The sequence below is a fragment of the Sphaeramia orbicularis genome, chromosome 22 (assembly GCF_902148855.1).
Source record: "Sphaeramia orbicularis chromosome 22, fSphaOr1.1, whole genome shotgun sequence".
Taxonomy (NCBI): Eukaryota; Metazoa; Chordata; class Actinopteri; order Kurtiformes; family Apogonidae; genus Sphaeramia; species Sphaeramia orbicularis.
Genome location: NC_043978.1, coordinates 16,238,996 through 16,263,121, shown reverse-complemented (window position 1 = coordinate 16,263,121; position 24,126 = coordinate 16,238,996). Strand labels below are relative to the sequence as shown.

Here is a 24,126-nt window from a genome sequence, read left to right as displayed (position 1 = left end):
AGTGTAATAAAAATAAGGCTCTTTTCACTAAAAAAAAAATATGCCATTTTTGACTGGAGAAACACATTCATGATTGATAGTTATTATATTACAAGAGCCAAACAGGTTACATTATGAAGGTGGTTGTTGTTTTTTTTCTGAACAAGAAAGGTCTCCAGAGTAATAATCTACATTTTCTCATTTCATCATTTTCCACAGTTTCCAGAAAGGAAAACCTTGAATAATCACATTATTTGAAAATAGATCAAATTATGCTGAAGAAAAACACCAAGAAAAAACATGAAAAATGTGAAAAAGAGTCAACTGAAAACATATAGACAGAAGATATATGAATTTATCCAATTTCTTTCTCACTAGATTTAGAAATAAGTCAAATTCAGGTCATTTCAGAGCGGGTCTTCATCTGATTGTAATAATTAAATTATATTAAAAAAACATATTTTTACATTTATTATCTCTGTTTAATTTGCCACACATTTTAAGTGTGTATTTCTACTTTAATGCCCTTCGTGCTGATGTAAGTGGTGAATTATCTGTGTGTCTGTAACTAATTTTTCTTGTACAATAGCTGAGGTCTGGGGCTGTGGGTGGAGTGTGTGTTATGTAACACTGTTTTATCTGAACGCCTTTTATTAATTTTGTGTTTGTCTCTTTAGTACCCTTCAAAAATGAGACGCTACATCTAAACAGGGTGTGCTTTTAATTAAATCTCATCCGTCATTTGGTGGATATGCAGATCCAATCACTTACATCTGATCTGAGGTCAGGTTTGATGTTTTTCAGAAATGCATTATTACTAAAAAAAAAAAAAAAAAAAAAAATCAAAATATATAAAACCTGGCAGATATTAACTGTTTGTATCAAAGGCATGATGGTGACTTTTCTGCTGAAACATATGGTACATTTAAATATTTTCATCACAAATGGAAAAAATAAACCTGTTTCTGTTTGGATAATGTAAAGATGTTTATATTTGTTCCATGAGGATGTATTGAAATTTTCCGATATTCTATTCTTTTTTAATTTGAAGCTTTTCTCTTGGTTTCAGTGCTTCCATTCAGGTATGTGTATATTAGAGTGTTTGTCCAATCAAATTTCACCATCATGTGTTGCCGGGTGAAATAAATCTGCCCAGGGGGTAGTTGAAATTTTTTTTGGAAAAGTACATTAGATAAGTCATCATGTAACGAATACAAAATAAACAATAAGAATTAATGCTAAAATATAAAACACAATAAATACATTCATACAATAGCTTTATTGTCAATCATCTTGTTTAAGCTTTAGTAACATTTTAAGAACATTTCTATTTTATATTAATCAAAATGAGTTTATTTGAGTAACTATGTAATTTTTTTTTTGTTGATAAAAGGTTCATTCATTAATTAATGACCAATTAAAGAGGGCACTTTTCAGTTTAAATGTTGCAAACAAAATTTACTTTAAAAAATTACAATTACATTATATATTACTATTATGTTGTATATATATGAATGTATGTATGTATATATGTATATGTTGTTTGTTTACAAAGTTTTGAAAATACAAACACCTTTGGCACAGGAACAAATTTTACCTCATTTTTTTTAACTAAAAATGCTGAAGCAAGAGTCGGGGGTACTTGGCTTAAAAAGTATATTTCAGGGGGTACTCCACTGTAAAAAAATTTGAGAACCACTGATTTAACCAATCAGATTTCATATCAGCCACATGTGGATGCTACAGCAGGTGTACGATAACGTGGGTATTTTCACGTCATCTGATTGGACAGTCAAAAAGCAACTAGTCAGAACAAACTCAGCTACAAACACATCTGTAGAGACTTGAATAAAATTAAATATATCAGTTTAGATTTAATATCTGTTTACGACCCACAATGGCCGACAGAGGAGAAGAAGTAATATTATATATTACTCATCTATACTATTATATACTGTACATATATTATGAGTATAATTGATGAGTATTATGTATTTGATGAACATTTGTGTGTTTTTGTCATTTTATTCAAATTAAAATGTGCTTAGAGGTCTTATTTCTGTCTTTGTGCATAAGAAATCAATATAAGTGAATCCCCAAAGGAACTTTGTGTTGGTAAATGCAAGTTCTGCAAATTGACAGGATTTCAGTTCTGTTGCAACATGTTGATGGTCATATGAACTATGTTTTCAGCTCAAAAATGTCCAATTTCATCACAATTAATGCTATATTTTCATGTCACAAATGGCCAAGTTATATTTGAACTCAATTTACCTGAAAAACAAATATTCTATTCTTTTAGATTCCCCAGTTTTTCTTACCAGATTCTACCCTACATATCACGTTTTATTTTTACAGGTTGCAATCTGGAGTATGGTGCTGATCCATCCTGCTTATGTTACGCCAATACACACATTAAGAATGTCACACGTCACTTTTTAAAGCAACAGTTTTCTAATAATAAGCATTTTTATAAAGAAATAACAATTCTATACTGTTATTTACTCTTTAGTATGATGATAAACTATACAATAAATAATTCTGATCCTAGTTTTTGCACAGGGATCATTAGTGTAAACAGTGACATGGCTGCCGAGCATCAGTGTGATGGGATCTGTAACAACCATGTCACATCCGTCCACTGCCACATTTTGTGTTTCTGTGTCAGCTGTTATTGTTTTAGATCCACAATACTAACATTTATGAATAAGAGGAGAATTAGCAATAGTAAGTCTATAAGTTTATTACTAATAAAGTACTGCTACTGACCAGAGCATCATGGGTAATGTCACGTCCGTCCACCAGCAAAAGTTTTCACATACACGTGCTACTCAAAATCCGATATTTCTGAAAACAGAGCTTCCACTGTCAAATAATATCAGTAGTCTGTGCACAAATGGATTAGCATTATTTCAACACAGTTCTATGCATTTCTTACAACTTTTTTTTTTTTTTTTTTTACAAAAGTGGCCACTCATTTGACCCCCTAAGTAAATTTTTAGCCGATTAGATAAACATATAATAACAAAGAACTGATGACTGAGAAGGATTTCTGTTCATATACATATACACTACAAACAAAAAGTGAAGGATATTCCTTTTTTTTTTTGGGTCATTTTTGCCATTTGTAAATAAAACTATGTCTGGTCATTAAAAAATGCGTTTCAATTCAATTATGCAAGATACCTGTCTGTAACACAACACCCTGTTATATAGTGTTTTTTGCATGATATTCATGGTATAGTATTGACATTAAAATGTGGATTAAGTCAGGTCGAACACCACTGAAGGCCTAAGGTATTATTGTTAATAAAAAGTTAGAGTAACACTAAAGCTAGCAGTGAAAAAATGACCCTATAAACAAAAAAAAAAAAAAAAAAAAGGTTGGGAAAAGATACAAACCCATTCACAAACTAAAACAGGTAAATGTTGCTTATTTATCGAGTTTATGACCTTGGATGATAAGAAATACCAAAAAAAGCTGAGAACATTTTCTATATTTCTTCATAAAATGAATGCATTCATCTGTTAAAAAGCTTAACTCGTATACGTACGTGTGGAATAGTTCAGAAAAGATGTAAAAAGCCAATAGCGAGTTTTTAAAAGCCATAAAATAATGACAGTTTGAGCAGAAAAAAAGTCAGCGGCTGCTTTTATTTCCACCGCTGCCTGAAAAATGTTTGACACTGTAAACACATTAGAGTCTGTATCCAGAGGCAGCGCTTTTTCTGATGACTGCATCTATTTTCAACACAAATCCTACAGCGTTCAGCGTTCTCAGCACAAAAACGCTCATGGTATGAAAAGAGTTTGCATTTAAGAACAGCGTGGCACTCACCAATGACACTTCCATGTCATCAACCAATCAGAATCAACAGGAGGCGGGACTTATGATGACTATCTTATGAGTACTACTGTCAACAATGATCTAAACCTGAAGGATTACCATGATCTAAGGAAAGAACTGAACATCCAATACACTTTCTAAACTTTGCTGCATGATCAGGACATTAATATACATCGCAGCGATGCAGCTTCAGACGAAAACATCTCAAATTCAGTCACATGACCTACCAATTGTGTTCTACTTAGACTTAGCTGAGTAGTTCTACATTTAACTCCATCCAAATCCTATGTAGTTCAGCCTCCTCAGCGCAAAAACAAAACAGAGTTCAACTTTGAGAACGTCACACTCAATGACACTTCCATCTCATCAACCAATCAGAATCAAGCAGAGGCGGGACCTAAGCACTTTCCCATCAACATTAACCCTTTCATGCATGAATTATGAGAACATTAAGTCAGACTTTTTTCTTTATTCCTCTTTAGCCTTTGCGCCACCAAAAAAAAAAAAAAAGTGGTTCCAGTGGTTCCAGGCCCAACAAACCCCCCTCTTGCACGTACAGTATTGCTGCTTATTTTGTCATCAGTCCAGCTGATATCATCATGTCTATGCATGTACTGATGTCAGCATATCAACTGCCTCTATATATGTGCCAAGTTTGAAGTAAACAAACAAAATTTCGCCCATTATAAGTAAATGGAGGAAAAAAAAGATTTTGAAAATTCATTAAAAAATTTTAACTTTAACCTACTTTTCCCAGAATGTAATCACATCTATTCTGGGTCATTGGCAATCTATAAACCCAATTTGGTTTAAATTCAACCAATAGTTTAGCTCCTAAAGTGGTACCAAACAAACAAACTGAACCAAAAACTACACCCCTTGCCTCCCCTTCGGGGGGCGGGGTTATAACCTATAAATGATAACTACTCTAAATTTTTCTCTTTGTTTTAGTGTGAAAAAAGTAGAATTACATGATGAAAATCTTTACATTTACAGACTAGATTATTCACATTTTTTTGTGAAAAGACAAATGAATAACCTGTAATTTCCTGAGAAAAATACGAGGAACTTCACCAATATTACGCCTGTTATTAAATGTTTGGAGTTTTTGCACATGTGTAATTTGTAATGCACATGTGTAATCTGTAATGCACATGTGTAATTTGTAATGCACATGTGTAATTTGTAATGCACATGTGTAATTTGTAATGCACATGTGTAATTTGTAATGCACATGTGGAAATGAGAAGCTGAGGGATAATATTGTTAAAATTGCACTTCTACTTTTTGCACTAAAGCAGTGCTTCTCAAACTGTGGGGCGCAAAGGCTACCCAGGGTGGGGAATGGGATCGCTCCTGAGTGTTTTTTTTTTTTCTCCCGTAGCAGGTGACACTAATGTTTTAGCGTTGGAGCACCCTGGACTCATTTTAGGGACATACAACAAACAAATTTACTGCCATGGTGATCTGTGACTAGATAAAGAGTTTAGGTTTAGAGAACGGACAAGTATTGGACTGAAAAAGTAAAATATGCAATGTTTCTGTTTTTGCACAGTTTGCACTTTAATGTTCTGAGATGTGCAATGTAAACAGGCTCATTGCAGCCACTGATATTGTTAAAATGTTCATCTTTGTTACCAAAATGTGTTTGTTGTTCTAAAAAAAAAGTAACTTTATTGTCATAGTTACCTCCGCCAAGGAGGTTATGTTTTTGCCAGGGTTTGTTTGTCTGTTTGTCTGTCCGTTAGTGTGCAACATAACTCAAAAAGTTATGGACAGATTTTGATGAAATTTTCAGGGTTTGTTGGAAATGGGATAAGGAAGAAATGATTAACTTTTGGGGGTGATCCGGAAGAAATCCTGGATTCTGGATCACTTTGAAATTTTCGTTAACATTGTGGTAAATGGGGCCAAAATTTTCGTTTCCCAATATCTCGCTTAATTATTGACCAAAACTCATGAAATTTAACTCAGAAATTGACAATGGGGTCCTCTATCACATTTCAAAGGCTGATCCGGATCTGATCCAGAGGGCGGATTTTATCTTAATTTATATAAAAAATGGGGGTGCCCTTACTTTTTGGCCTACTGTGCCTTTAATATTAAAGGTAGAAATTTCTGACAAGCGCCATCGTGTAGCTCAGTCAGTTCTGCATCGGGAGTATGCCACCGGATTTCATGTAGCTTTAATACTTAAGGAGCTAGATCCAGAAGAAAACCGCCATTACGAGAAATGTGATTTTCGTGAATAACTACTGAACTAATAAGGATATAATTATGAATCCAGTTGCTAATGGTATGTTTTCATGGTCAAGGAATCTTAAAATATAGGTCAAATAAATATGGGACTAATATTTATGGTGGAAATCACAATATGGGGGAATTGTGCAAATCTCATGCAATTTGACTCAGGGATTTACAATGGGGTGTTCTATCAAATGGCAAAGACTGATCCGGATCTTTCAAAAAGTTATGGACAGATTTGGACGAAAATTTCAGGAAATATTGATACTGGCACAAGGAACAAATGATTAAATTTTGGTGGTGATCGAGGGGGGGGCACTGATCTGCCTTAGCGGAGGTCTGCGCTCTCAGAATGCTTTTCTAGTTGTAAGATAATTGCGCATTTCCTATTTTTATTTGAAGAAAATATTATCTCAGGGAGCAGTCTTGTTGAGTTTATTTGTATCATTCAAGCAAAAATCTTAAAGTTATTTTTAATTTGTACAACAAATTATTCAAGGAAAAGCAAAAAGTATTGTTAAAATATTGACGTTTCTTTCAATAAAAGTTATAACCGCACCACTGTTACAATGTTGTTGGGGTTGAGGGGGTCCTCATCCTCCAAAGGGGGGCCCGACAGAAAAAGATAGAGAACCACTGCACTGAAGTAACAAGAAAAAATTGAAGTTATTTATATGTTAATTTGCTCGTATTTAACTGGTCCGGTCCACTTGAGATCAAATTGGGCTGAATGTGCCTGAACTAAAATGAGTTTAACACCCCTGCTCATGAAAAGTGTTCACCATTGAACCCATTATAAAACGTGAACTGGTATCATCCCCACCATCATAAAGGCATTCTGAGGCTCGGCTCGGCCAAATTACTGTAAAATCAATGCGGAGGACATCAAAACCAGGATAAAATTCAGCGTTTCCAGCTGTAATGGTTGACTTTAGACTATTAGTGTGATAAAGTGTTGGCATCTTAAGGATGATGGTTAAATATAATGAGGCAGAAAAATGGCAAAGACTGCAATTAAGAACTCTGAAAACATAAAATACACACAGAGATGTCTGATTAACCCTTTCATGCATGAATTATGAGAACCTTAATCAAGATTTTTTTTTTCTTGTGTTTTTATTCCTCTGTAGGCATGAAAAAAAACAATGTGATTGAGTTTTTTCTATGAACCTATTTTTCATGGCGTTAAAAAATCATGTGTTTAATTTTAGAAGCAAAGAAACATGTATTTACTGATCTACTGTGTGAAAACTATCAGATAATAACATTTTTAATGCTGCTAATCAGATGTTTTCTCACATTTTAACAATACCTGCATGGAGATAATATGCAAAAAACAAACAAACTAAATTTTTTGTTAAAAAAAAAAAGAAAAAAAAAGTTAATTACAGTTTAACCCTTTGATGCATACTGGTCACTCCAGTGGACAGTTATTCTACGGCTGTTCTATTGTTTATTCATGGGTTTTGTTGTTTTAGTTCCATATCAGGACTCTTATGCATCATCCAAAACACTGCAATTCATACAATTACTGTAACTTTGCTGTTCTTGATAAACCTGATCTGCAGTAACATGTTTTAGTGTAAATCAATTGCTAATTGTTATTAGACTGTAATTAACAAACCTTTTTTTTTTATTTATTTATTTATTTTATTTTATTTTTTCTTTGTTTGCACATCCTCCTGAGACCCAGCAATGCATTTTGTCCTCTGTAGGGGACAAAAGTTTGACAGTTTTACTTTAAAAAGGCTGTCTATTACAAAGGACATTCCATTAAAAAAACCAATCAATAAATAAAAATAGTTTTAAAAATGTATCTCAAAAAAGTGTTGCATTATGCAGTTTCCAATCAAGACAACTTTTTAATGTAAAAAAAAGCTAAAACTGTCTATTTCCTGGGTCTCAGGAGGATTTTATCTCCATGAAATGAGTAATAACTAATATTAGAGTGTGATAAAATGATTGATTGATTGATTTACTTCAAACACGAATGTCAAACAGAAGAAAATAAATAAACAAAACACTTAAACATAAGACATATAATACATATTTGAAAAGGAGTGAGAAAAAGTACAACTTATAAACTCCCACCCCTTCTCCTTATATAATTAATAACAATAATAACCTCCCTCGTCTAATCATATCTATACACTATGCCATAATATGACTGATACTTACAAGTAAATGATTAGGTTTCCGGCTTTATATTATTATGAATAAATATAATATAATTTACATATACACATAATACAATAACACATATATGTAAATACAAATTCATACACAGATCTATACACACATATACACCTACATACACTGAACAAAAATATAAACGCACCACTTTTGTTTTTGCTCCCATTTTTCATGAGCTGAACTCAAAGATCTAAAACTTTTTCTGTGTACACACAAGGTTTATTTCTCTCAAATATTGTTCACAAATCTGTCTAAATTTGTGTTCGTGAACACTTCTTCTTTGCTGAGATAATCCATCCACCTCACAGGTGTGGCATATCAAGATGCTGATTAGACAGCAGGATTTTTGCACAGGTGTGCCTTAGGCTGGCCACAATAAAAGGCCACTCCAAAATGTGCAGTTTTATCACACAGCACAATACCACAGATGTCACAAGTTTTGAGGGAATACACAATCGGCATGCTGACTTCAGGAATCTCCACCAGAGCTTTTGCCTGTGAATTGAATGTTCATTTCTCTACCATAAGCCATCTCCAAAGGTGTTTCAGAGAATTCATGAAGAAGACTGTGCGAGGAAAATGGTGGTCACACCAAATACTGACTGGTTTTCTGACCCCCCTGGACCCCCCAATACAGTAAAACTGCACATTTTAGAGTGGCCTTTTATTGTGGCCAGCCTAAGTCACACCTGTGCAATAATCCTGCTGTCTAATCAGCATCTGGATATGCCACACCTGTGAGGTGGATGGATTATCTCAGCAAAGGACAAAGGAGAAGTGTTCACTAACACAGATTTAGACAAATTTATGAACAATATTTGAGAGAAATAGGCCTTTTGTGTACATAGAAAAAGTTTTAGATCTTTGAGTTCAGCTCATGAAAAATGGGAGCAAAAACAAAAGTGGTGCGTTTATATTTTTGTTCAGTGTATATACACACACACACACCTATACATATATTTACACACACTTACCACATACTTGTACATCTTTAGAACACCCAGTGATCCCCAAGCCCTCCCTCATCCCTGTACTTCTGAAAAATTGTGTCTTTGTACCTCTTTTTAAATTAAAATGTGACAAAACATTAGGAATTTAGCAGTTAGTAGAATTAAAAATGCTTTTATTTCATAGGTTTCACACAGTTTATCACTTTCTGATGATGAGTTTTAACCCTTCCATGCATGAATTATGAGAACCTTAATCATGATTTTTCTCCCCTGTTTTTACCCCTCTTTAGGCATGAAAAAAAAGGCAATTGACAGCTTTTTATGAACCTATTTTTCATGGAGCTGCAAAAACGTCCACTCAAATGTATATGACGCATTTAATTTTTGAAGCAAAGAAACCTGTATTTACTGATACACAATGAAAACTATGAAATTTAAACACTTTTAATGCTGCTAATCTGATGTTTTCTCATATTTAAACATACTCTAATACTAGTTCTTATTCACTTCCTGGAGATAATATACAAAAAACCCATTTTGTTAAAGAAAAAATGATAATTACAGTCTAATAACAATTGATTTACACTCAAACATGTTACTGCAGATCAGGTTTATCAAGAACAGCAAAGTTGCATGTGCATAAGTGTCCACTGTGTTGGCTGATATGGAACTAAAACAACAAAATCCATGAATATACAAGAGAACAGCTGGAGAAGAACTGTCCACTGTAGTGACCAGTATGCATGAAAGGGTTAAATAAATGTTTCTTTGCTTCAAAACTTAAATGCATAGTGTCCAGCTGAGTGGACATTTTTGTAACTCCATGAAAAATATGTTCATAAAAAAAATAAATAAATAAATTGCGTCATTTTTTAATGCCTAAAGAGGAACAAAAACACTCAAGAAAAAAATATTGACAAAGGTTCTCATAATTCATGCATGAAAGAGTTAATAACAATTATCTTTTTTTTTTTTTTTTTTTTTTTTTTTTTACAGTCAAACATGTTAGTGCAGATCAGGTTTATCTGGAACAGCAAATTTACAGGAATGGTATGAAAATGTCAGGGTACGGGATGATGCATAAGTGTCCACTGTGTTGGCTGATATGGAACTAAAACAACAAAAACCATAAATATATAAGAGAACAGCTGGAGAAGAACCATCCACTGTAGGGACCACCCCAGCCAGCATGTCCATGTGGGCCCCAGAAGGGTCACAATTGGGCTGCATATAAGGGTCCCATGTGGGTTTGTCCGCAGTTTCCATGGTGGCCCCACATGTGTTTGCCCATATCAGAATCCGAATCAAAGTCAGAATCAGAATCAGAATCTCTTTATTGAATGAAATTGAGGCAAAGCTCTCAGGTTCAGAGCAAGAATTTACAGAAAAATATCAGTAAAACAACAACAAATATCAGTCAAAGGCACAGATATTTACATTAAAAAATAAAAAGTATTGCAAACTAAGATATTTGTAAAACAGAATTTAAGTAGTGCAAATGATATGAGAAGTAAATATTGTGGGACAAATAGTGTGAAAAATAAATACTATCAGATATTCAGATCTCTGATTCTGATTTTGATATGGGCAAACACATGTGGGGCCACCATGGAAACTGTGGACAAACCCACTTGGGACCCTTATATGCAGCCCAAATGTAACCCTTCTGGGGCCCACATGGACATGCTGGCTGGGACTATGCATGAAAGGGTTAAAACGCAGATTCACACGAGAAACTCAAGGGGAAATGTTTGTCTTAAAGTGAGGCACATTCAACACGATGCAAAGCCAGTCTCCTAAGTTTGCAGTAAACTCGAGCAAACATATTATCATCCATCACAGCTGAGAGTAAAGTGAGCAGATAAACATGTTTGGGAGCGAGGCAGTCGACACAAAGGGCCCTCCACGTTCTTTCATGTTCCTTGAGTGGTCGGATGGTTTGATGTGCCGGCTCCTCCACCTCTCTCAGACACCAAACGACCGGGCGCCCGGGGCCGCCTCGCTTTCATCTGCCTGTGCGTTTCTCAGCCCGACTTTAATCCCATCGCTATGGCGACGGTGCCGAAAAGCGGGCAGGAACGCAGCGGTGCATTGTGCCCTTTGCAGATGTTTGGAAGGATCCGCTTTGTGGTTATTTGTTTTTTTTTTTAGGAAAACTTTTCCTTTTTGTGGCAGCCGCGAGCTCAGAGAAAACGACAGACAATTTTCTAGTGGGATTATTTTATATTTTCGCTGTCGATTAAAGTGTCGGAAAAATGCTTTTCCCCCGAGTTACAGATGACATCCTGATGCACAACTCAAAAGATTCTTCATTTGAGAGTTGAAACGGGAAAAAAAACACAATTCTCCAGTTTAGATAAATATTTTGCTGTTTCCTTCCTCCTCTGAGTTATCTTAATAATTAAAATAAATTGATTATTTATTTATTTATTACCTCCATCAAGGAGGTTATGTTTTCACTGGGGTTTGTTTGTTTTTTTGTTTGTCTGTGTGTTTGTTAGCACGATAACTCAAAAAGTTACGGACGGATTTTCAGGAAATTGTCAGGAAATGTTGATACTGGCACAAGGAACAAATGATTAAATTTTGGTGGTGATCGGGGGGGGGCTGATCTATCTATCTATTGTGCAAAAGTCTTATTCCGCCTTTATCTTTGTTGCTTTTCCAGGCTTCAAATGATCATACATATTTATTTCTCATTGTCTTTTCTTCAGATACAACTAGAAAATAGCGATGTCCCGATATGTTTGGTTTTTTTTGCTTCTGATCCAGTCCAATTTTTTTGGGTTAGTTTTGCTAATATCATTCGATATTGATCCAATACCAACTTTTTACAATGAAATTCTGACTCAAATTTGGAGTCATTATTTATAGGTTATTGTGCAATTATTTTACTCACGTTACATGTGGAACCTGCCCATTTAAACCAGAGTGATTTTGCAACAGTGGCCATTTTTGTCAAACACTCTGCTTTGCATATTTACTTTGATTTACACTGGATATCATTTATATTTACTGAGTTACTGCGTCGATCAACTTCCTACCTCTTATAATGAGGAAATTTTTCAAAGTGGCACCAAATCCAGAATCAGATCCGGATCCAAATAATTTCACTAACTTTTGTTGACATCATCATAAAGAAGCTGTATACCAAGTTTGAAGTCAATCGGAATTGTAGTTTCAGAGAAGAAGACGATTGAAAGTTTTGTAACAGATGACGACGACAGACGATGACGACGACAACAGATAATGACAGACAATGACAGACGACGACAGACGATGATGACAGACGACGACGACAGACAATGACAGACGACGACAGACAACAGACGACAACAGACGGCGACAGACGATGGCGACAGACGATGACGACAGACGATGACGACAGACGATGACGACAGACGACAATGACAGACAACAAACGACAACAGATGATGACAGATGACGACAGACGATGACAGAGGATGATGATGACAGACGACGATCACAGACGACGATCACAGACAACGAAAGACGACGACAAATGCCGCATGATGACAATAGTTTACAGCCTGTCAGCAGGTAAGCTAAAAATTAGCAATCTGGCTCAGCTACTACTGAATGGAGCACATCAGGAGGATTTAGAAGTGGGTATACGCATGGATGACTGAAAAATAAGTAGGTGTACTCCATATACCGCTGTATACCCTGGACTACACCACTGGTTACCAGGTACAACCCCAGAAGAAAAAAAACTGTGTAGAATCAAGTCAAGCCGATATGGAAAGGTGCGGTGGAAAAGCAGCATATTAAAGAAACTTGGCAGATTAGAGCGTCGTATAATCTGGTGTTTTGTAGATTTTTTAGAGTACGATGAGACAAAAGAGACACAACACTGAAAGCCCAAAGGTGGAGTCCTGCTCATCAGTTCTGTCATTCATTAACCCTTTCATGCAATTATGAGAACCTTGGTCACAATATTTGTGTGTTTTTATTGCTCTTTCGGCATGAAAAAAACATGTGATTTAGGTTTTTTTTTTTTTTTTAAGGAGTTACAAAACTGTCCACTCAGCCGGACCCCATGCATTTAATTTTTCAAGCAAAGAAACATGTATTTAAAACCTAATCTCAGCAAGTGATATGGAAAAGTATGCAATAAAAACATTTTTAATGCTGCTAATCACATGTTTTCCCACATTTTAACATACTCTAATACTAGTTATTATTCATTTCATGGAGATAATATGCAAAAAAAAAAAAAACGGTTTTGTTTGTTGATTTACACTAAAACATGTTAGTGCAGATCAGGTTTATCAAGAACAGCATAGTTACAGTAACGGTATGAAATGCACTGTATGGGATGGTGCATAAGTGTCCACTGTGTTGGCTGATATGGAACTAAAACAACAAACTCCATGAATATACAAGAGAACAGCTGGAGAAGAACTGTCCACTGGAGTGACCACTGTGCACAGGATTCCTACAGGATTCTACAACTTAAATTTAAGACTTTTTAAGACTACTTAGAACTGAATTTAATGTCCATTTTACAGTCAAACTGGTAAAATTCATGACTCCTAAAATTTAGGAAAATGTATTTATTTACTCCAGTGCCTTGATTCCCACCACTCCCAGTCACTTCTCAGCGGGGGCTGCAGAATTAGCGATAATTGGTTCCTAATTTCAGTATAAATTGTTCGATTGGATTAGGTCTACATTCTTTGCAGCTTGGACATTTCCCAGACACATTTAAACAACACAGCGAATACATTTATGGCAACAGAACTTAAGACCTACCATATCAAATTTAATCCATTTTAAAGACTTTTTTAAGGTATTAAATGTAGATTTGGAAATTCAAGACTTTTAAGACTTTTTAACCCTTTCATGCATGAATTATGAGAACCTTAATCAAGATTTTTTTTTTCCCTGAGTGTTTTTATTCCTCTTTAGGCATGAAAAAAAAAACAATGTGATTGAATTTTGTTTTTTTTTCATGAACCTATTTTTCATGGAGTTACAAAAATTGTCCACTCAGTTGGACACCATGTGTTTAATTTTTGAAGCAAACAAACATGCATTTACTGTCATAATGTGTGAAAACTATGGAAAAAATTGTTTTAATGCTGCTAATTTGATGTTTTCTCACATTTTAACACACTATAATAGTAGTTATTACTCACTCAAATAATATGCAAAAAACAACAAAACACAACAGCTTAAAAAAAACCCTGTTAATTACAGTCTAATAACAATTAGCAATTGATTTACACTAAAATATGTAGCTACAGATCACATTTCTCAAGAACTGCAAAGTTACAGTAATGGTATGAATTGCAGTGTATTATGGGATGGTGCATAAGTGTCCACTGTGTTGGCTGATATGGAACTAAAACAACAAACTCCATGAATATACAAGAGAACAGCTGGAGAAGAACTGTCCACTGGAGTGACCACTGTGCATGAAAGGGTTAAGAAAGGACCGAACATTCTCCAGCTGTCTTCACTAAACATTCCAAAAGCAGAAGCTGAACGGCAGACAGCGGTGAAACAAAACCACCGCAGCATCTCTACATGATCCCTTTGATAAAATGCTGTCAAGCAGCCGTGCCAATGCAGAGGCTGAATCATGCAGAAAGTGATAGGTTTGTTATGCGTCATCATGTCCCAAGGAAGGCTGTGAAGTGGGCTGTCTGCCTAAGAAAAAAAAAAAAAAAAAAAAATCCTCAGCAGCCAGTAAACCAGAACTGATGTGCACCGAGGCTCTGAGCTCAGGACGCAGCGTGGAGGCATTTAGCAGATACACTTATTAACGGACTGACACTATCGCCAACCCATGTGTAAACCCCGACAGCACTACACACTCAGCTGCACAGGATTAGAGGCCACGGAGATGAGGAAGCTGTCGTCCTATCTTTACGACAACAGAGCGTGACTGTGCTTTTGCCTCTTACATTATTTTGAAGAACCAACATTTACAGAGACCATACTTAATCCCGTCCCAGGCTATTATTTTTCTCATTTCCTACAAGTAAAGCTTTTGGACTTTTTCTTTCCCTTTAATTTTATCCCATAAACAACAGTGGACGGCTTGAATCTTTAACTAGAAATAACATTCTACGGTGTGTGTAAAAGTTTGGACTTTACTATATTTGTCTGAACACAGATGTAAGTTTTTGACGCTCTTCCTGTTCAGTGAAAACCACGTATCTCCAAATCGAGGTTATTACACTGGTCAACAACAAATTTATTGTTGAAGTTTTTTGAGCTGATTTAGGATAATTTTGCTGTGCTGAATCCAAAAATCACATTAATTTTACTCAATCAGGTCAACTTTCTGAACTATGCTAAATATTGGCTTTTTAACATTTTTGCTTACATTTATGGGCATTTTCACATCATATGATACAAAATTCTTTCATATTTCTTGCAATAAATGAGTTCTGAAGATTTTACTTTTGCCAATTTATGATTAATGTGTCGTATGGTGCTGCCAGCTAAAATTGCTAGAGTGAAATAAATTGCTTTCGTATCAATCCGACGTTGACAAAGATGAAAACGAAGAGAATTTTATCCATAACACTGGTCAACAACAAATTTATTGTTGAAGTTTTTGGAGCTGATTTAGGATAATTTTGGTGTGCTGAATCCAAAAATCACATTAATTTTACTCAATCAGGTCAACTTTCTGAACTATGCTAAATATTGGCTTTTTAACATTTTTGCTTACATTTATGGGCATTTTCACATCATATGATACAAAATTCTTTCATATTTCTTGCAATAAATGAGTTCTGAAGATTTTACTTTTGCCAATTTATGATTAATGTGTCGTATGGTGCTGCCAGCTAAAATTGCTAGAGTGAAATAAATTGCTTTCGTATCAATCCGACGTTGACAAAGATGAAAACGAAGAGAATTTTATCCATAACACTGGTCAACAACAAATTTATTGTTGAAGTTTTTGGAGCTGATTTAGGATAATTTTGGTGTGCTGAATCCAAAAATCACATTAATTTTACTCAATCAGGTCAACTTTCTGAACTATGCTAAATATTGGCTTTTTAACATTTTTGCTTACATTTATGGGCATTTTCACATCATATGATACAAAATTCTTTCATATTTCTTGCAATAAATGAGTTCTGAAGATTTTACTTTTGCCAATTTATGATTAATGTGTCGTATGGTGCTGCCAGCTAAAATTGCTAGAGTGAAATAAATTGCTTTCGTATCAATCCGACGTTGACAAAGATGAAAACGAAGAGAATTTTATCCATAACACTGGTCAACAACAAATTTATTGTTGAAGTTTTTGGAGCTGATTTAGGATAATTTTGGTGTGCTGAATCCAAAAATCACATTAATTTTACTCAATCAGGTCAACTTTCTGAACTATGCTACATATTGGGTTTTTAACATTTTTGCTTACATTTATGGGCATTTTCACATCATATGATACAAAATTCTTTCATATTTCTTGCAATAAATGAGTTCTGAAGATTTTACTTTTGCCAATTTATGATTAATATGGTTTTTTAATATTACAGGTGAATGAAATGGCTTCGACTAGAACAGGGGTGGGCAACCTGTGGCTCCAGGGCCACATATGGCTCTTTGGCATCTGTCTATGGCTCCTTTGGTCAAAAAACCTAAGGAACATTTTGAAATTATCTGAAAGAGTCATTACTTTTTAACACTGTTTTCAGCCTAAATCTATTCTAACTTTGTCCATCAGCAGAAATGCACAGGCTTTACATGGAATAAAATCTTTTTTTCCACAGCATAAAAACCAAAATGGATTATTTTCTTCCCAAATTCAATACAAGATGCTCAATTTGCATTTGGTTGTAGTTTGTAAGTAAGCCACTATACATGAAAGTTGTGCTTTTTCTCCATTGCGCAACGTAATTATGTTTTAGAAAAAGTGTCCATCATTTAAAAAATGTAACAAATCTTGAATGTTTTCTTTCTTGTAGTTGTATAATTTCATAAATGCACCAGACATTGTATTATTATAATGGAAATACAAAGTTAAATAGCAAACTAATTCCAAATAGGCTACAGCAGAGCAGTCACCTCATGGTAAAATGTAGATGGGTTTACATTTATTTTTATGGCTCTGGTCAGATTTCTTTCTTTTTTCTAGACAAAAATGGCTCTTTGGGCTGTAAAGGTTGCCGACCCCTGGACTAGAAGATCTTGCAAAAATAAGCCTGACGTATTCTGCTACATCTACGGTGAATACATAATAAATAATAAATACATCCTGTTAGAAAATTATTTTTTTTCTCTTAAAACCTATTTTGGGTGAGAACTATATAAAAAAATCAACGGATAAAGTCACAAAAATGTAATGAATTTTGTGAGAAGATCAAATTCTTCAAAAGCAAATTAGCCAAAAAAACCTGACTTGATTGAGAAATACCGATGTCATTTTTGGATTTAGCGGTGCAAAATGGGCCTAATTCAGTTGAAAAAACCTAGACAACTTGCAAAAAACATTTTTTTGTAACCCAGTGTTATCGTTAACAAAAAACTAACAAAATGACGACAACTAGAATTGTAAAATATTTTCGTTACCTGAAATAAATAAAAACTATAATTAAAAGAAAAAAACAATAATTAACTGAAACTGTATTGTGTGTTTATAAAATTAACTACGTCGTCTAAAAATTAGAAATCAAATTCCCTTAGTTTTTGTCTTTGTCAATGTCGGATTGATATGAAATCGATTTATTTCCCTCAAGCAAGTTTAGCTAGCGGCACCATATGATATTTAACGGTCCATCTCTTCTCGTCACTTGTCGTTTAGAGTCGTCTTCTCGTCCCCACTCTACCTGGAAACATGCAGACTAAAGTTGGGAGAAAGCAGAAGAGTCCTGTCTGGGATTTATTTGAATACGACGGTGAAGAAGATAAAAGATATTAAAAAAAAAAAAAAAAAAAAAAAGGAAAACTAAACTAAAACTAAGCATTTAATTACGAAAACTAATAAAAACTAGCAAACCTGCTCTAAAAACTAATTAAAATTAACTGAATTACAGAAAATAAAGTCAAAACTAAATAAAACTAAACTATAATGAAAATGTAAAACTATTATAACCTTGCTCCAAATGTGTTGATTTTCCAATACGAGACAAACAGAAGGATTGATTATTTTTTCTTAAACTGACAAAAAAAAATTTCCCTCTAAAGCCAAATAACAACTCCCACATTAGGTCTGTTTTTCGAGTTCCTTACAAGTTTACTTTTTGGATATACATGGTTTTCACAGGACAACAATACCACAATCTAATAATGATTGGTCAGTGTATATTTTGGTAACTGGATTTTGTTTTCAGAAACAAAAGAAAAACTAGTGGTTCATTGATTTTTGTTTTAAAATAGAGGAATTAAAATTGAATTTCAAGGCGTTTTTTTTTTTTCAGTGTCAAAACAGATAAACCAAATTTAAAAAAAAAAAACATTGATTTTTATTTTCTCTTTCTCATAACAAAAAAGAAGGTTACTACCTGACAGAAATGGAAATTTATTTTTTTCATTTTCTGAGACCAGTCGTAGACATGCTCCGTCCACGAATGTCTACGAACTCCAGATTTCGTACAAACCCATCCTTCGTAAGAATTTTTGTGACCTAGGCATTGGTGCTCTTTCCTTGAAAACGACAACTTCCGGTCTCAGAAAATGAAAAAAAAACAGCTGTTTTTCGTTTGTTTTTCCATTTCTGTCATGTGGCATCTTTCTTTTTTGTTATTAGGAAGAGAAAATGAAAATCAATCCATTTTTTTAAAATTTGGCTTATCCGTTTTGACACTGAAAAAGACAAAAATTCAATTTTAATTCCTCTATTTTTAAACGAAAATCTATTAAGCACTAGTTTTTCTTTTGTTTCTGAAAACAAAATTCAATTATTCACTTTTTCTTCAGGTTTTTGTCAGTTTTTATATAATAATGTTTGAATTAACTGAGTTTTCATGAATATCTAAATCAAATACAGGAAATTAAATATAGGAAAATACATTATTTACATTGAAACATGCTAAATATAGAGGATAATATTAAAATAAATGCTGATAAATGACTAAAGAAAGGTTAAATAGAGAGAAAAATTCATCTGGCAACTACCACAAAAGTCGCCCTGGGTCTGTATGGTGAAACCACCGACAGTTATGAAGCTGTTAAACTGAGCTCCACCATAAACGTGGAACGGTCGTGTCCTCTCACCTGTAGGAGATGTTGAAGCCTGTCAGGTTGTAGGCGGCGTCGCTGAAGAAATGCAGCAGCGCGTAACCCGACTGAGACACCACCTCTGGAACCGTCTCATTCCCGTAACGTTCAGGGACAATCAGACCACTGGAAGACCCACACAAAAACACAAACAAACTCAACAAACAGCAATGTTTTCCACCAATATGGATTTTTCTTTTTTTTTTTAACTTTTCTACCAATATGGATTTTTTTTTCTTTTTTTTTACTTTTCTACCAATATGGATTTTTTTTTTCTTTTTTTAACTTTTCTACCAATATGGATTTTTTTTTTTTCTTTTTTTAACTTTTCTACCAATATGGATTTTTTTTTTTTCTTTTTTTAACTTTTCTACCAATATGGATTTTTTTTTTCTTTTTTTAACTTTTCTACCAATATGGATTTTTTTTTTTTCTTTTTTTAACTTTTCTACCAATATGGATTTTTTTTTTTTTCTTTTTTTAACTTTTCTACCAATATGGATTTTTTCTCTTCTTTTTTTTTTCTTTACTTTTCTACCAATATGGATTTTTTCTTTCTTTCTTTCTTTTTTTTTTTTTTTTTTTACTTTTCTACCAATATGGATTTTGTTTCTTTTTTTTGTTAACTTTTCTAAAAACATGGATTTTTTTCTCTTTCTTTTTTTTACTTTTCTACTAATATGGATTTTTTCTTTTTTTTTGACTTTTCAAAGGATATGGATTTTTTCTTTTTTTTTTCTTTTTATTATAAATTTTTAAAACACTTTAGCAGCACAGTAACTACAAAAACAGAGCATAAAACAACAAGGGGGGTGGGGGGTGCTGTTCCATATGCTCTCATCTGCTTCTCCACATCAGATCTGGTAACAAGAGTTAGTGTCCTTGAATACGCTCCATTTCTCCCACCTTCGATTAAAAGTTCCCACCTTAATCCTCAGATCAAATGTTAATTTTTCCATGGTATACATTTCCTCTATAATGTCCAGCCACTTTTTAACCAGTTCATTTTGACAACCTTTTTGCAAGCAACCATGAATATTTTAAATGAGTAAGCATCTTCTCTTTTAATTACATCATCAGGTATTAGACCCAGGTAGATAGTCTGTGGGTCCACTGGAATTTTGTAATTTACTGATATGGATATTTACTCATAGTTCAGGCTGTTATTGAATGCAACACCAACATCTGTGTAAAAGGTGTTTTTCAACCTTGGGGTCGGGGCCTCACGTGGGGTCGCCTGAAATTTTTGGTAATAGATAAAAAAATTTTTAAAATTAAAAATTAAAAACGTACTAATAAATAATATACGTTGAGTTGACAGAGACAATCCCAATCCATAACAGACATGACAAACTGTGAAGCTGAAACTGAAGCACTGTGGTTCTGTTTATCTGTCAAATGTTCATTGTGGTCAGTTTCAGATGCTGCAGCTCTTTCATAATTCATAGTTTGAGTTCTTGTTTGTTCAGTATTAATTGTCAGCCTTGTAAATCCAAGCTGGACTGACTGTACATATCCTGACCAAGGAAAATCAAATTCTCACTTTGTGCAGTAATCTACACCTGGCTTTTCTGCCTCTGTCCATAATAATATACATTATATAGACTAAATCAGTGTTTTTCAACCATGGGGTCACCTGAAATTTCTAGTAATTGATAAAAAAAAAAAAGTAAATAAATTACAATAAAAAATATTTTTTAATGATTCAATATATCATTATAATTAAAACACCACACATTTTTCCTAATAAAAATCAAGGATATAATATCTGAGAGGGCGTATCTTGATTGACCCGATCACGTTACCGCTTCAACCTGACAGTCAAAACCGGACCGAACAGAAAATGGAAATTTTTTTTTTCGCCTGTCTGGCCCCGCTAAGACATCTCCAAGAGAAAAAAATCTCCGTTTTGAATGTCTGGGGTTGCCAGAAATGTGTGATGTTAAAATTTGGTCACGAGCCAAAAAAGGTTGGGAACCACTGGCCTAAATGTCGTCTAAAATTAACGTTTATTTGAAACATAGTATAGCAAACTATTACATCATCAAAAACAAATTTTAGACAAAAAAAAAAAGTCTCCGTTTTGAACGTCTGGGGAGAAATGTGTGATGTTAAAATTTGGTCACAGGCCAAAAAAGGTTGGGAACCACTGGCCTAAATGTCGTCTAAAATCAACGTTTATTTGAAACATAGTATGGCAAACTATTACATCATCAAAAACACATTTTAACAAAAAAAAAAAAGTCTCCGTTTTGAACGTCTGGGGAGAAATGTGCGATGTTAAAATTTGGTCACAAGCCAAAAAAAGGTTCGAAACCACTGGCCTAAATGTCGTCTAAAATTAACGTTTATTTGAAACATAGTATAGCAAACTATTACATCATCAAAAACAAATTTTAACAAAAAAAAAAAAAAAAGTCTCTGTTTTGAAAGTCTGGGGAGAAATTTTTGAACGTCTGGGGAAAAATTTGTGATGTTAAAATGGGGTAACGAGCAAAAAAAAGGTTGGGAACCACTGGCCTAAATGTCGTCTAAAATTAATGTTTATTTGAAACATAGTATAGCAAACTATTACATCATCAAAAACAAATTTTAGACAAAAAAAAAAAAAGTCTCCGTTTTGAACGTCTGGGGAGAAATGTGCGATGTTAAAATTTGGTCACAAGCCAAAAAAAGGTTCGAAACCACTGGCCTAAATGTCGTCTAAAATTAACGTTTATTTGAAACATAGTATAGCAAACTATTACATCATCAAAAACAAATTTTAGACAAAAAAAAAAAAGTCTCCGTTTTGAACGTCTGGGGAGAAATGTGTGATGTTAAAATTTGGTCACAGGCCAAAAAAGGTTGGGAACCACTGGCCTAAATGTCGTCTAAAATCAACGTTTATTTGAAACATAGTATAGCAAACTATTACATCATCAAAAACACATTTTAACAAAAAAAAAAAAGTCTCCGTTTTGAACGTCTGGGGAGAAATGTGCGATGTTAAAATTTGGTCACAAGCCAAAAAAAGGTTCGAAACCACTGGCCTAAATGTCGTCTAAAATTAACGTTTATTTGAAACATAGTATAGCAAACTATTACATCATCAAAAACAAATTTTAACAAAAAAAAAAAAAAAAGTCTCTGTTTTGAAAGTCTGGGGAGAAATTTTTGAACGTCTGGGGAAAAATTTGTGATGTTAAAATGGGGTAACGAGCCAAAAAAAGGTTGGGAACCACTGGCCTAAATGTCGTCTAAAATTAATGTTTATTTGAAACATAGTATAGCAAACTATTACATCATCAAAAACAAATTTTAGACAAAAAAAAAAAAAGTCTCCGTTTTGAACGTCTGGGGAGAAATGTGTGATGTTAAAATTTGGTCACAGGCCAAAAAAGGTTGGGAACCACTGGCCTAAATGTCGTCTAAAATCAACGTTTATTTGAAACATAGTATAGCAAACTATTACATCATCAAAAACACATTTTAACAAAAAAAAAAAAGTCTCCGTTTTGAACGTCTGGGGAGAAATGTGCGATGTTAAAATTTGGTCACAAGCCAAAAAAAGGTTCGAAACCACTGGCCTAAATGTCGTCTAAAATTAACGTTTATTTGAAACATAGTATAGCAAACTATTACATCATCAAAAACAAATTTTAGACAAAAAAAAAAAAGTCTCCGTTTTGAACGTCTGGGGAGAAATGTGTGATGTTAAAATTTGGTCACAGGCCAAAAAAGGTTGGGAACCACTGGCCTAAATGTCGTCTAAAATCAACGTTTATTTGAAACATAGTATAGCAAACTATTACATCATCAAAAACACATTTTAACAAAAAAAAAAAAGTCTCCGTTTTGAACGTCTGGGGAGAAATGTGCGATGTTAAAATTTGGTCACAAGCCAAAAAAAGGTTCGAAACCACTGGCCTAAATGTCGTCTAAAATTAACGTTTATTTGAAACATAGTATAGCAAACTATTACATCATCAAAAACAAATTTTAACAAAAAAAAAAAAAAAAGTCTCTGTTTTGAAAGTCTGGGGAGAAATTTTTGAACGTCTGGGGAAAAATTTGTGATGTTAAAATGGGGTAACGAGCCAAAAAAAGGTTGGGAACCACTGGCCTAAATGTCGTCTAAAATTAATGTTTATTTGAAACATAGTATAGCAAACTATTACATCATCAAAAACAAATTTTAGACAAAAAAAAAAAAAGTCTCCGTTTTGAACGTCTGGGGAGAAATGTGTGATGTTAAAATTTGGTCACAGGCCAAAAAGGTTGGGAACCACTGGCCTAAATGTCGTCTAAAATCAACGTTTATTTGAAACATAGTATAGCAAACTATTACATCATCAAAAACACATTTTAACAAAAAAAAAAAAGTCTCCGTTTTGAACGTCTGGGGAGAAATGTGCGATGTTAAAATTTGGTCACAAGCCAAAAAAAGGTTCGAAACCACTGGCCTAAATGTCGTCTAAAATTAACGTTTATTTGAAACATAGTATAGCAAACTATTACATCATCAAAAACAAATTTTAACAAAAAAAAAAAAAAAGTCTCTGTTTTGAAAGTCTGGGGAGAAATTTTTGAACGTCTGGGGAAAAATTTGTGATGTTAAAATGGGGTAACGAGCCAAAAAAAGGTTGGGAACCACTGGCCTAAATGTCGTCTAAAATTAATGTTTATTTGAAACATAGTATAGCAAACTATTACATCATCAAA

At 33.9% G+C, this 24,126-nt stretch overlaps 1 protein-coding gene across 1 annotated transcript in view; it reads right to left on the bottom strand.

The window, feature by feature from the left end:
• atrn (attractin) overlaps positions 1–24,126 on the bottom strand; it is a 607,345-nt gene that overhangs the window by 466,408 nt on the left and 116,811 nt on the right. The window contains exon 4 of the mRNA XM_030126085.1: positions 19,420–19,548. Within this exon, the coding sequence (XP_029981945.1) occupies positions 19,420–19,548 (129 nt within the window). The remainder of the gene's footprint in view (positions 1–19,419; positions 19,549–24,126) is intronic.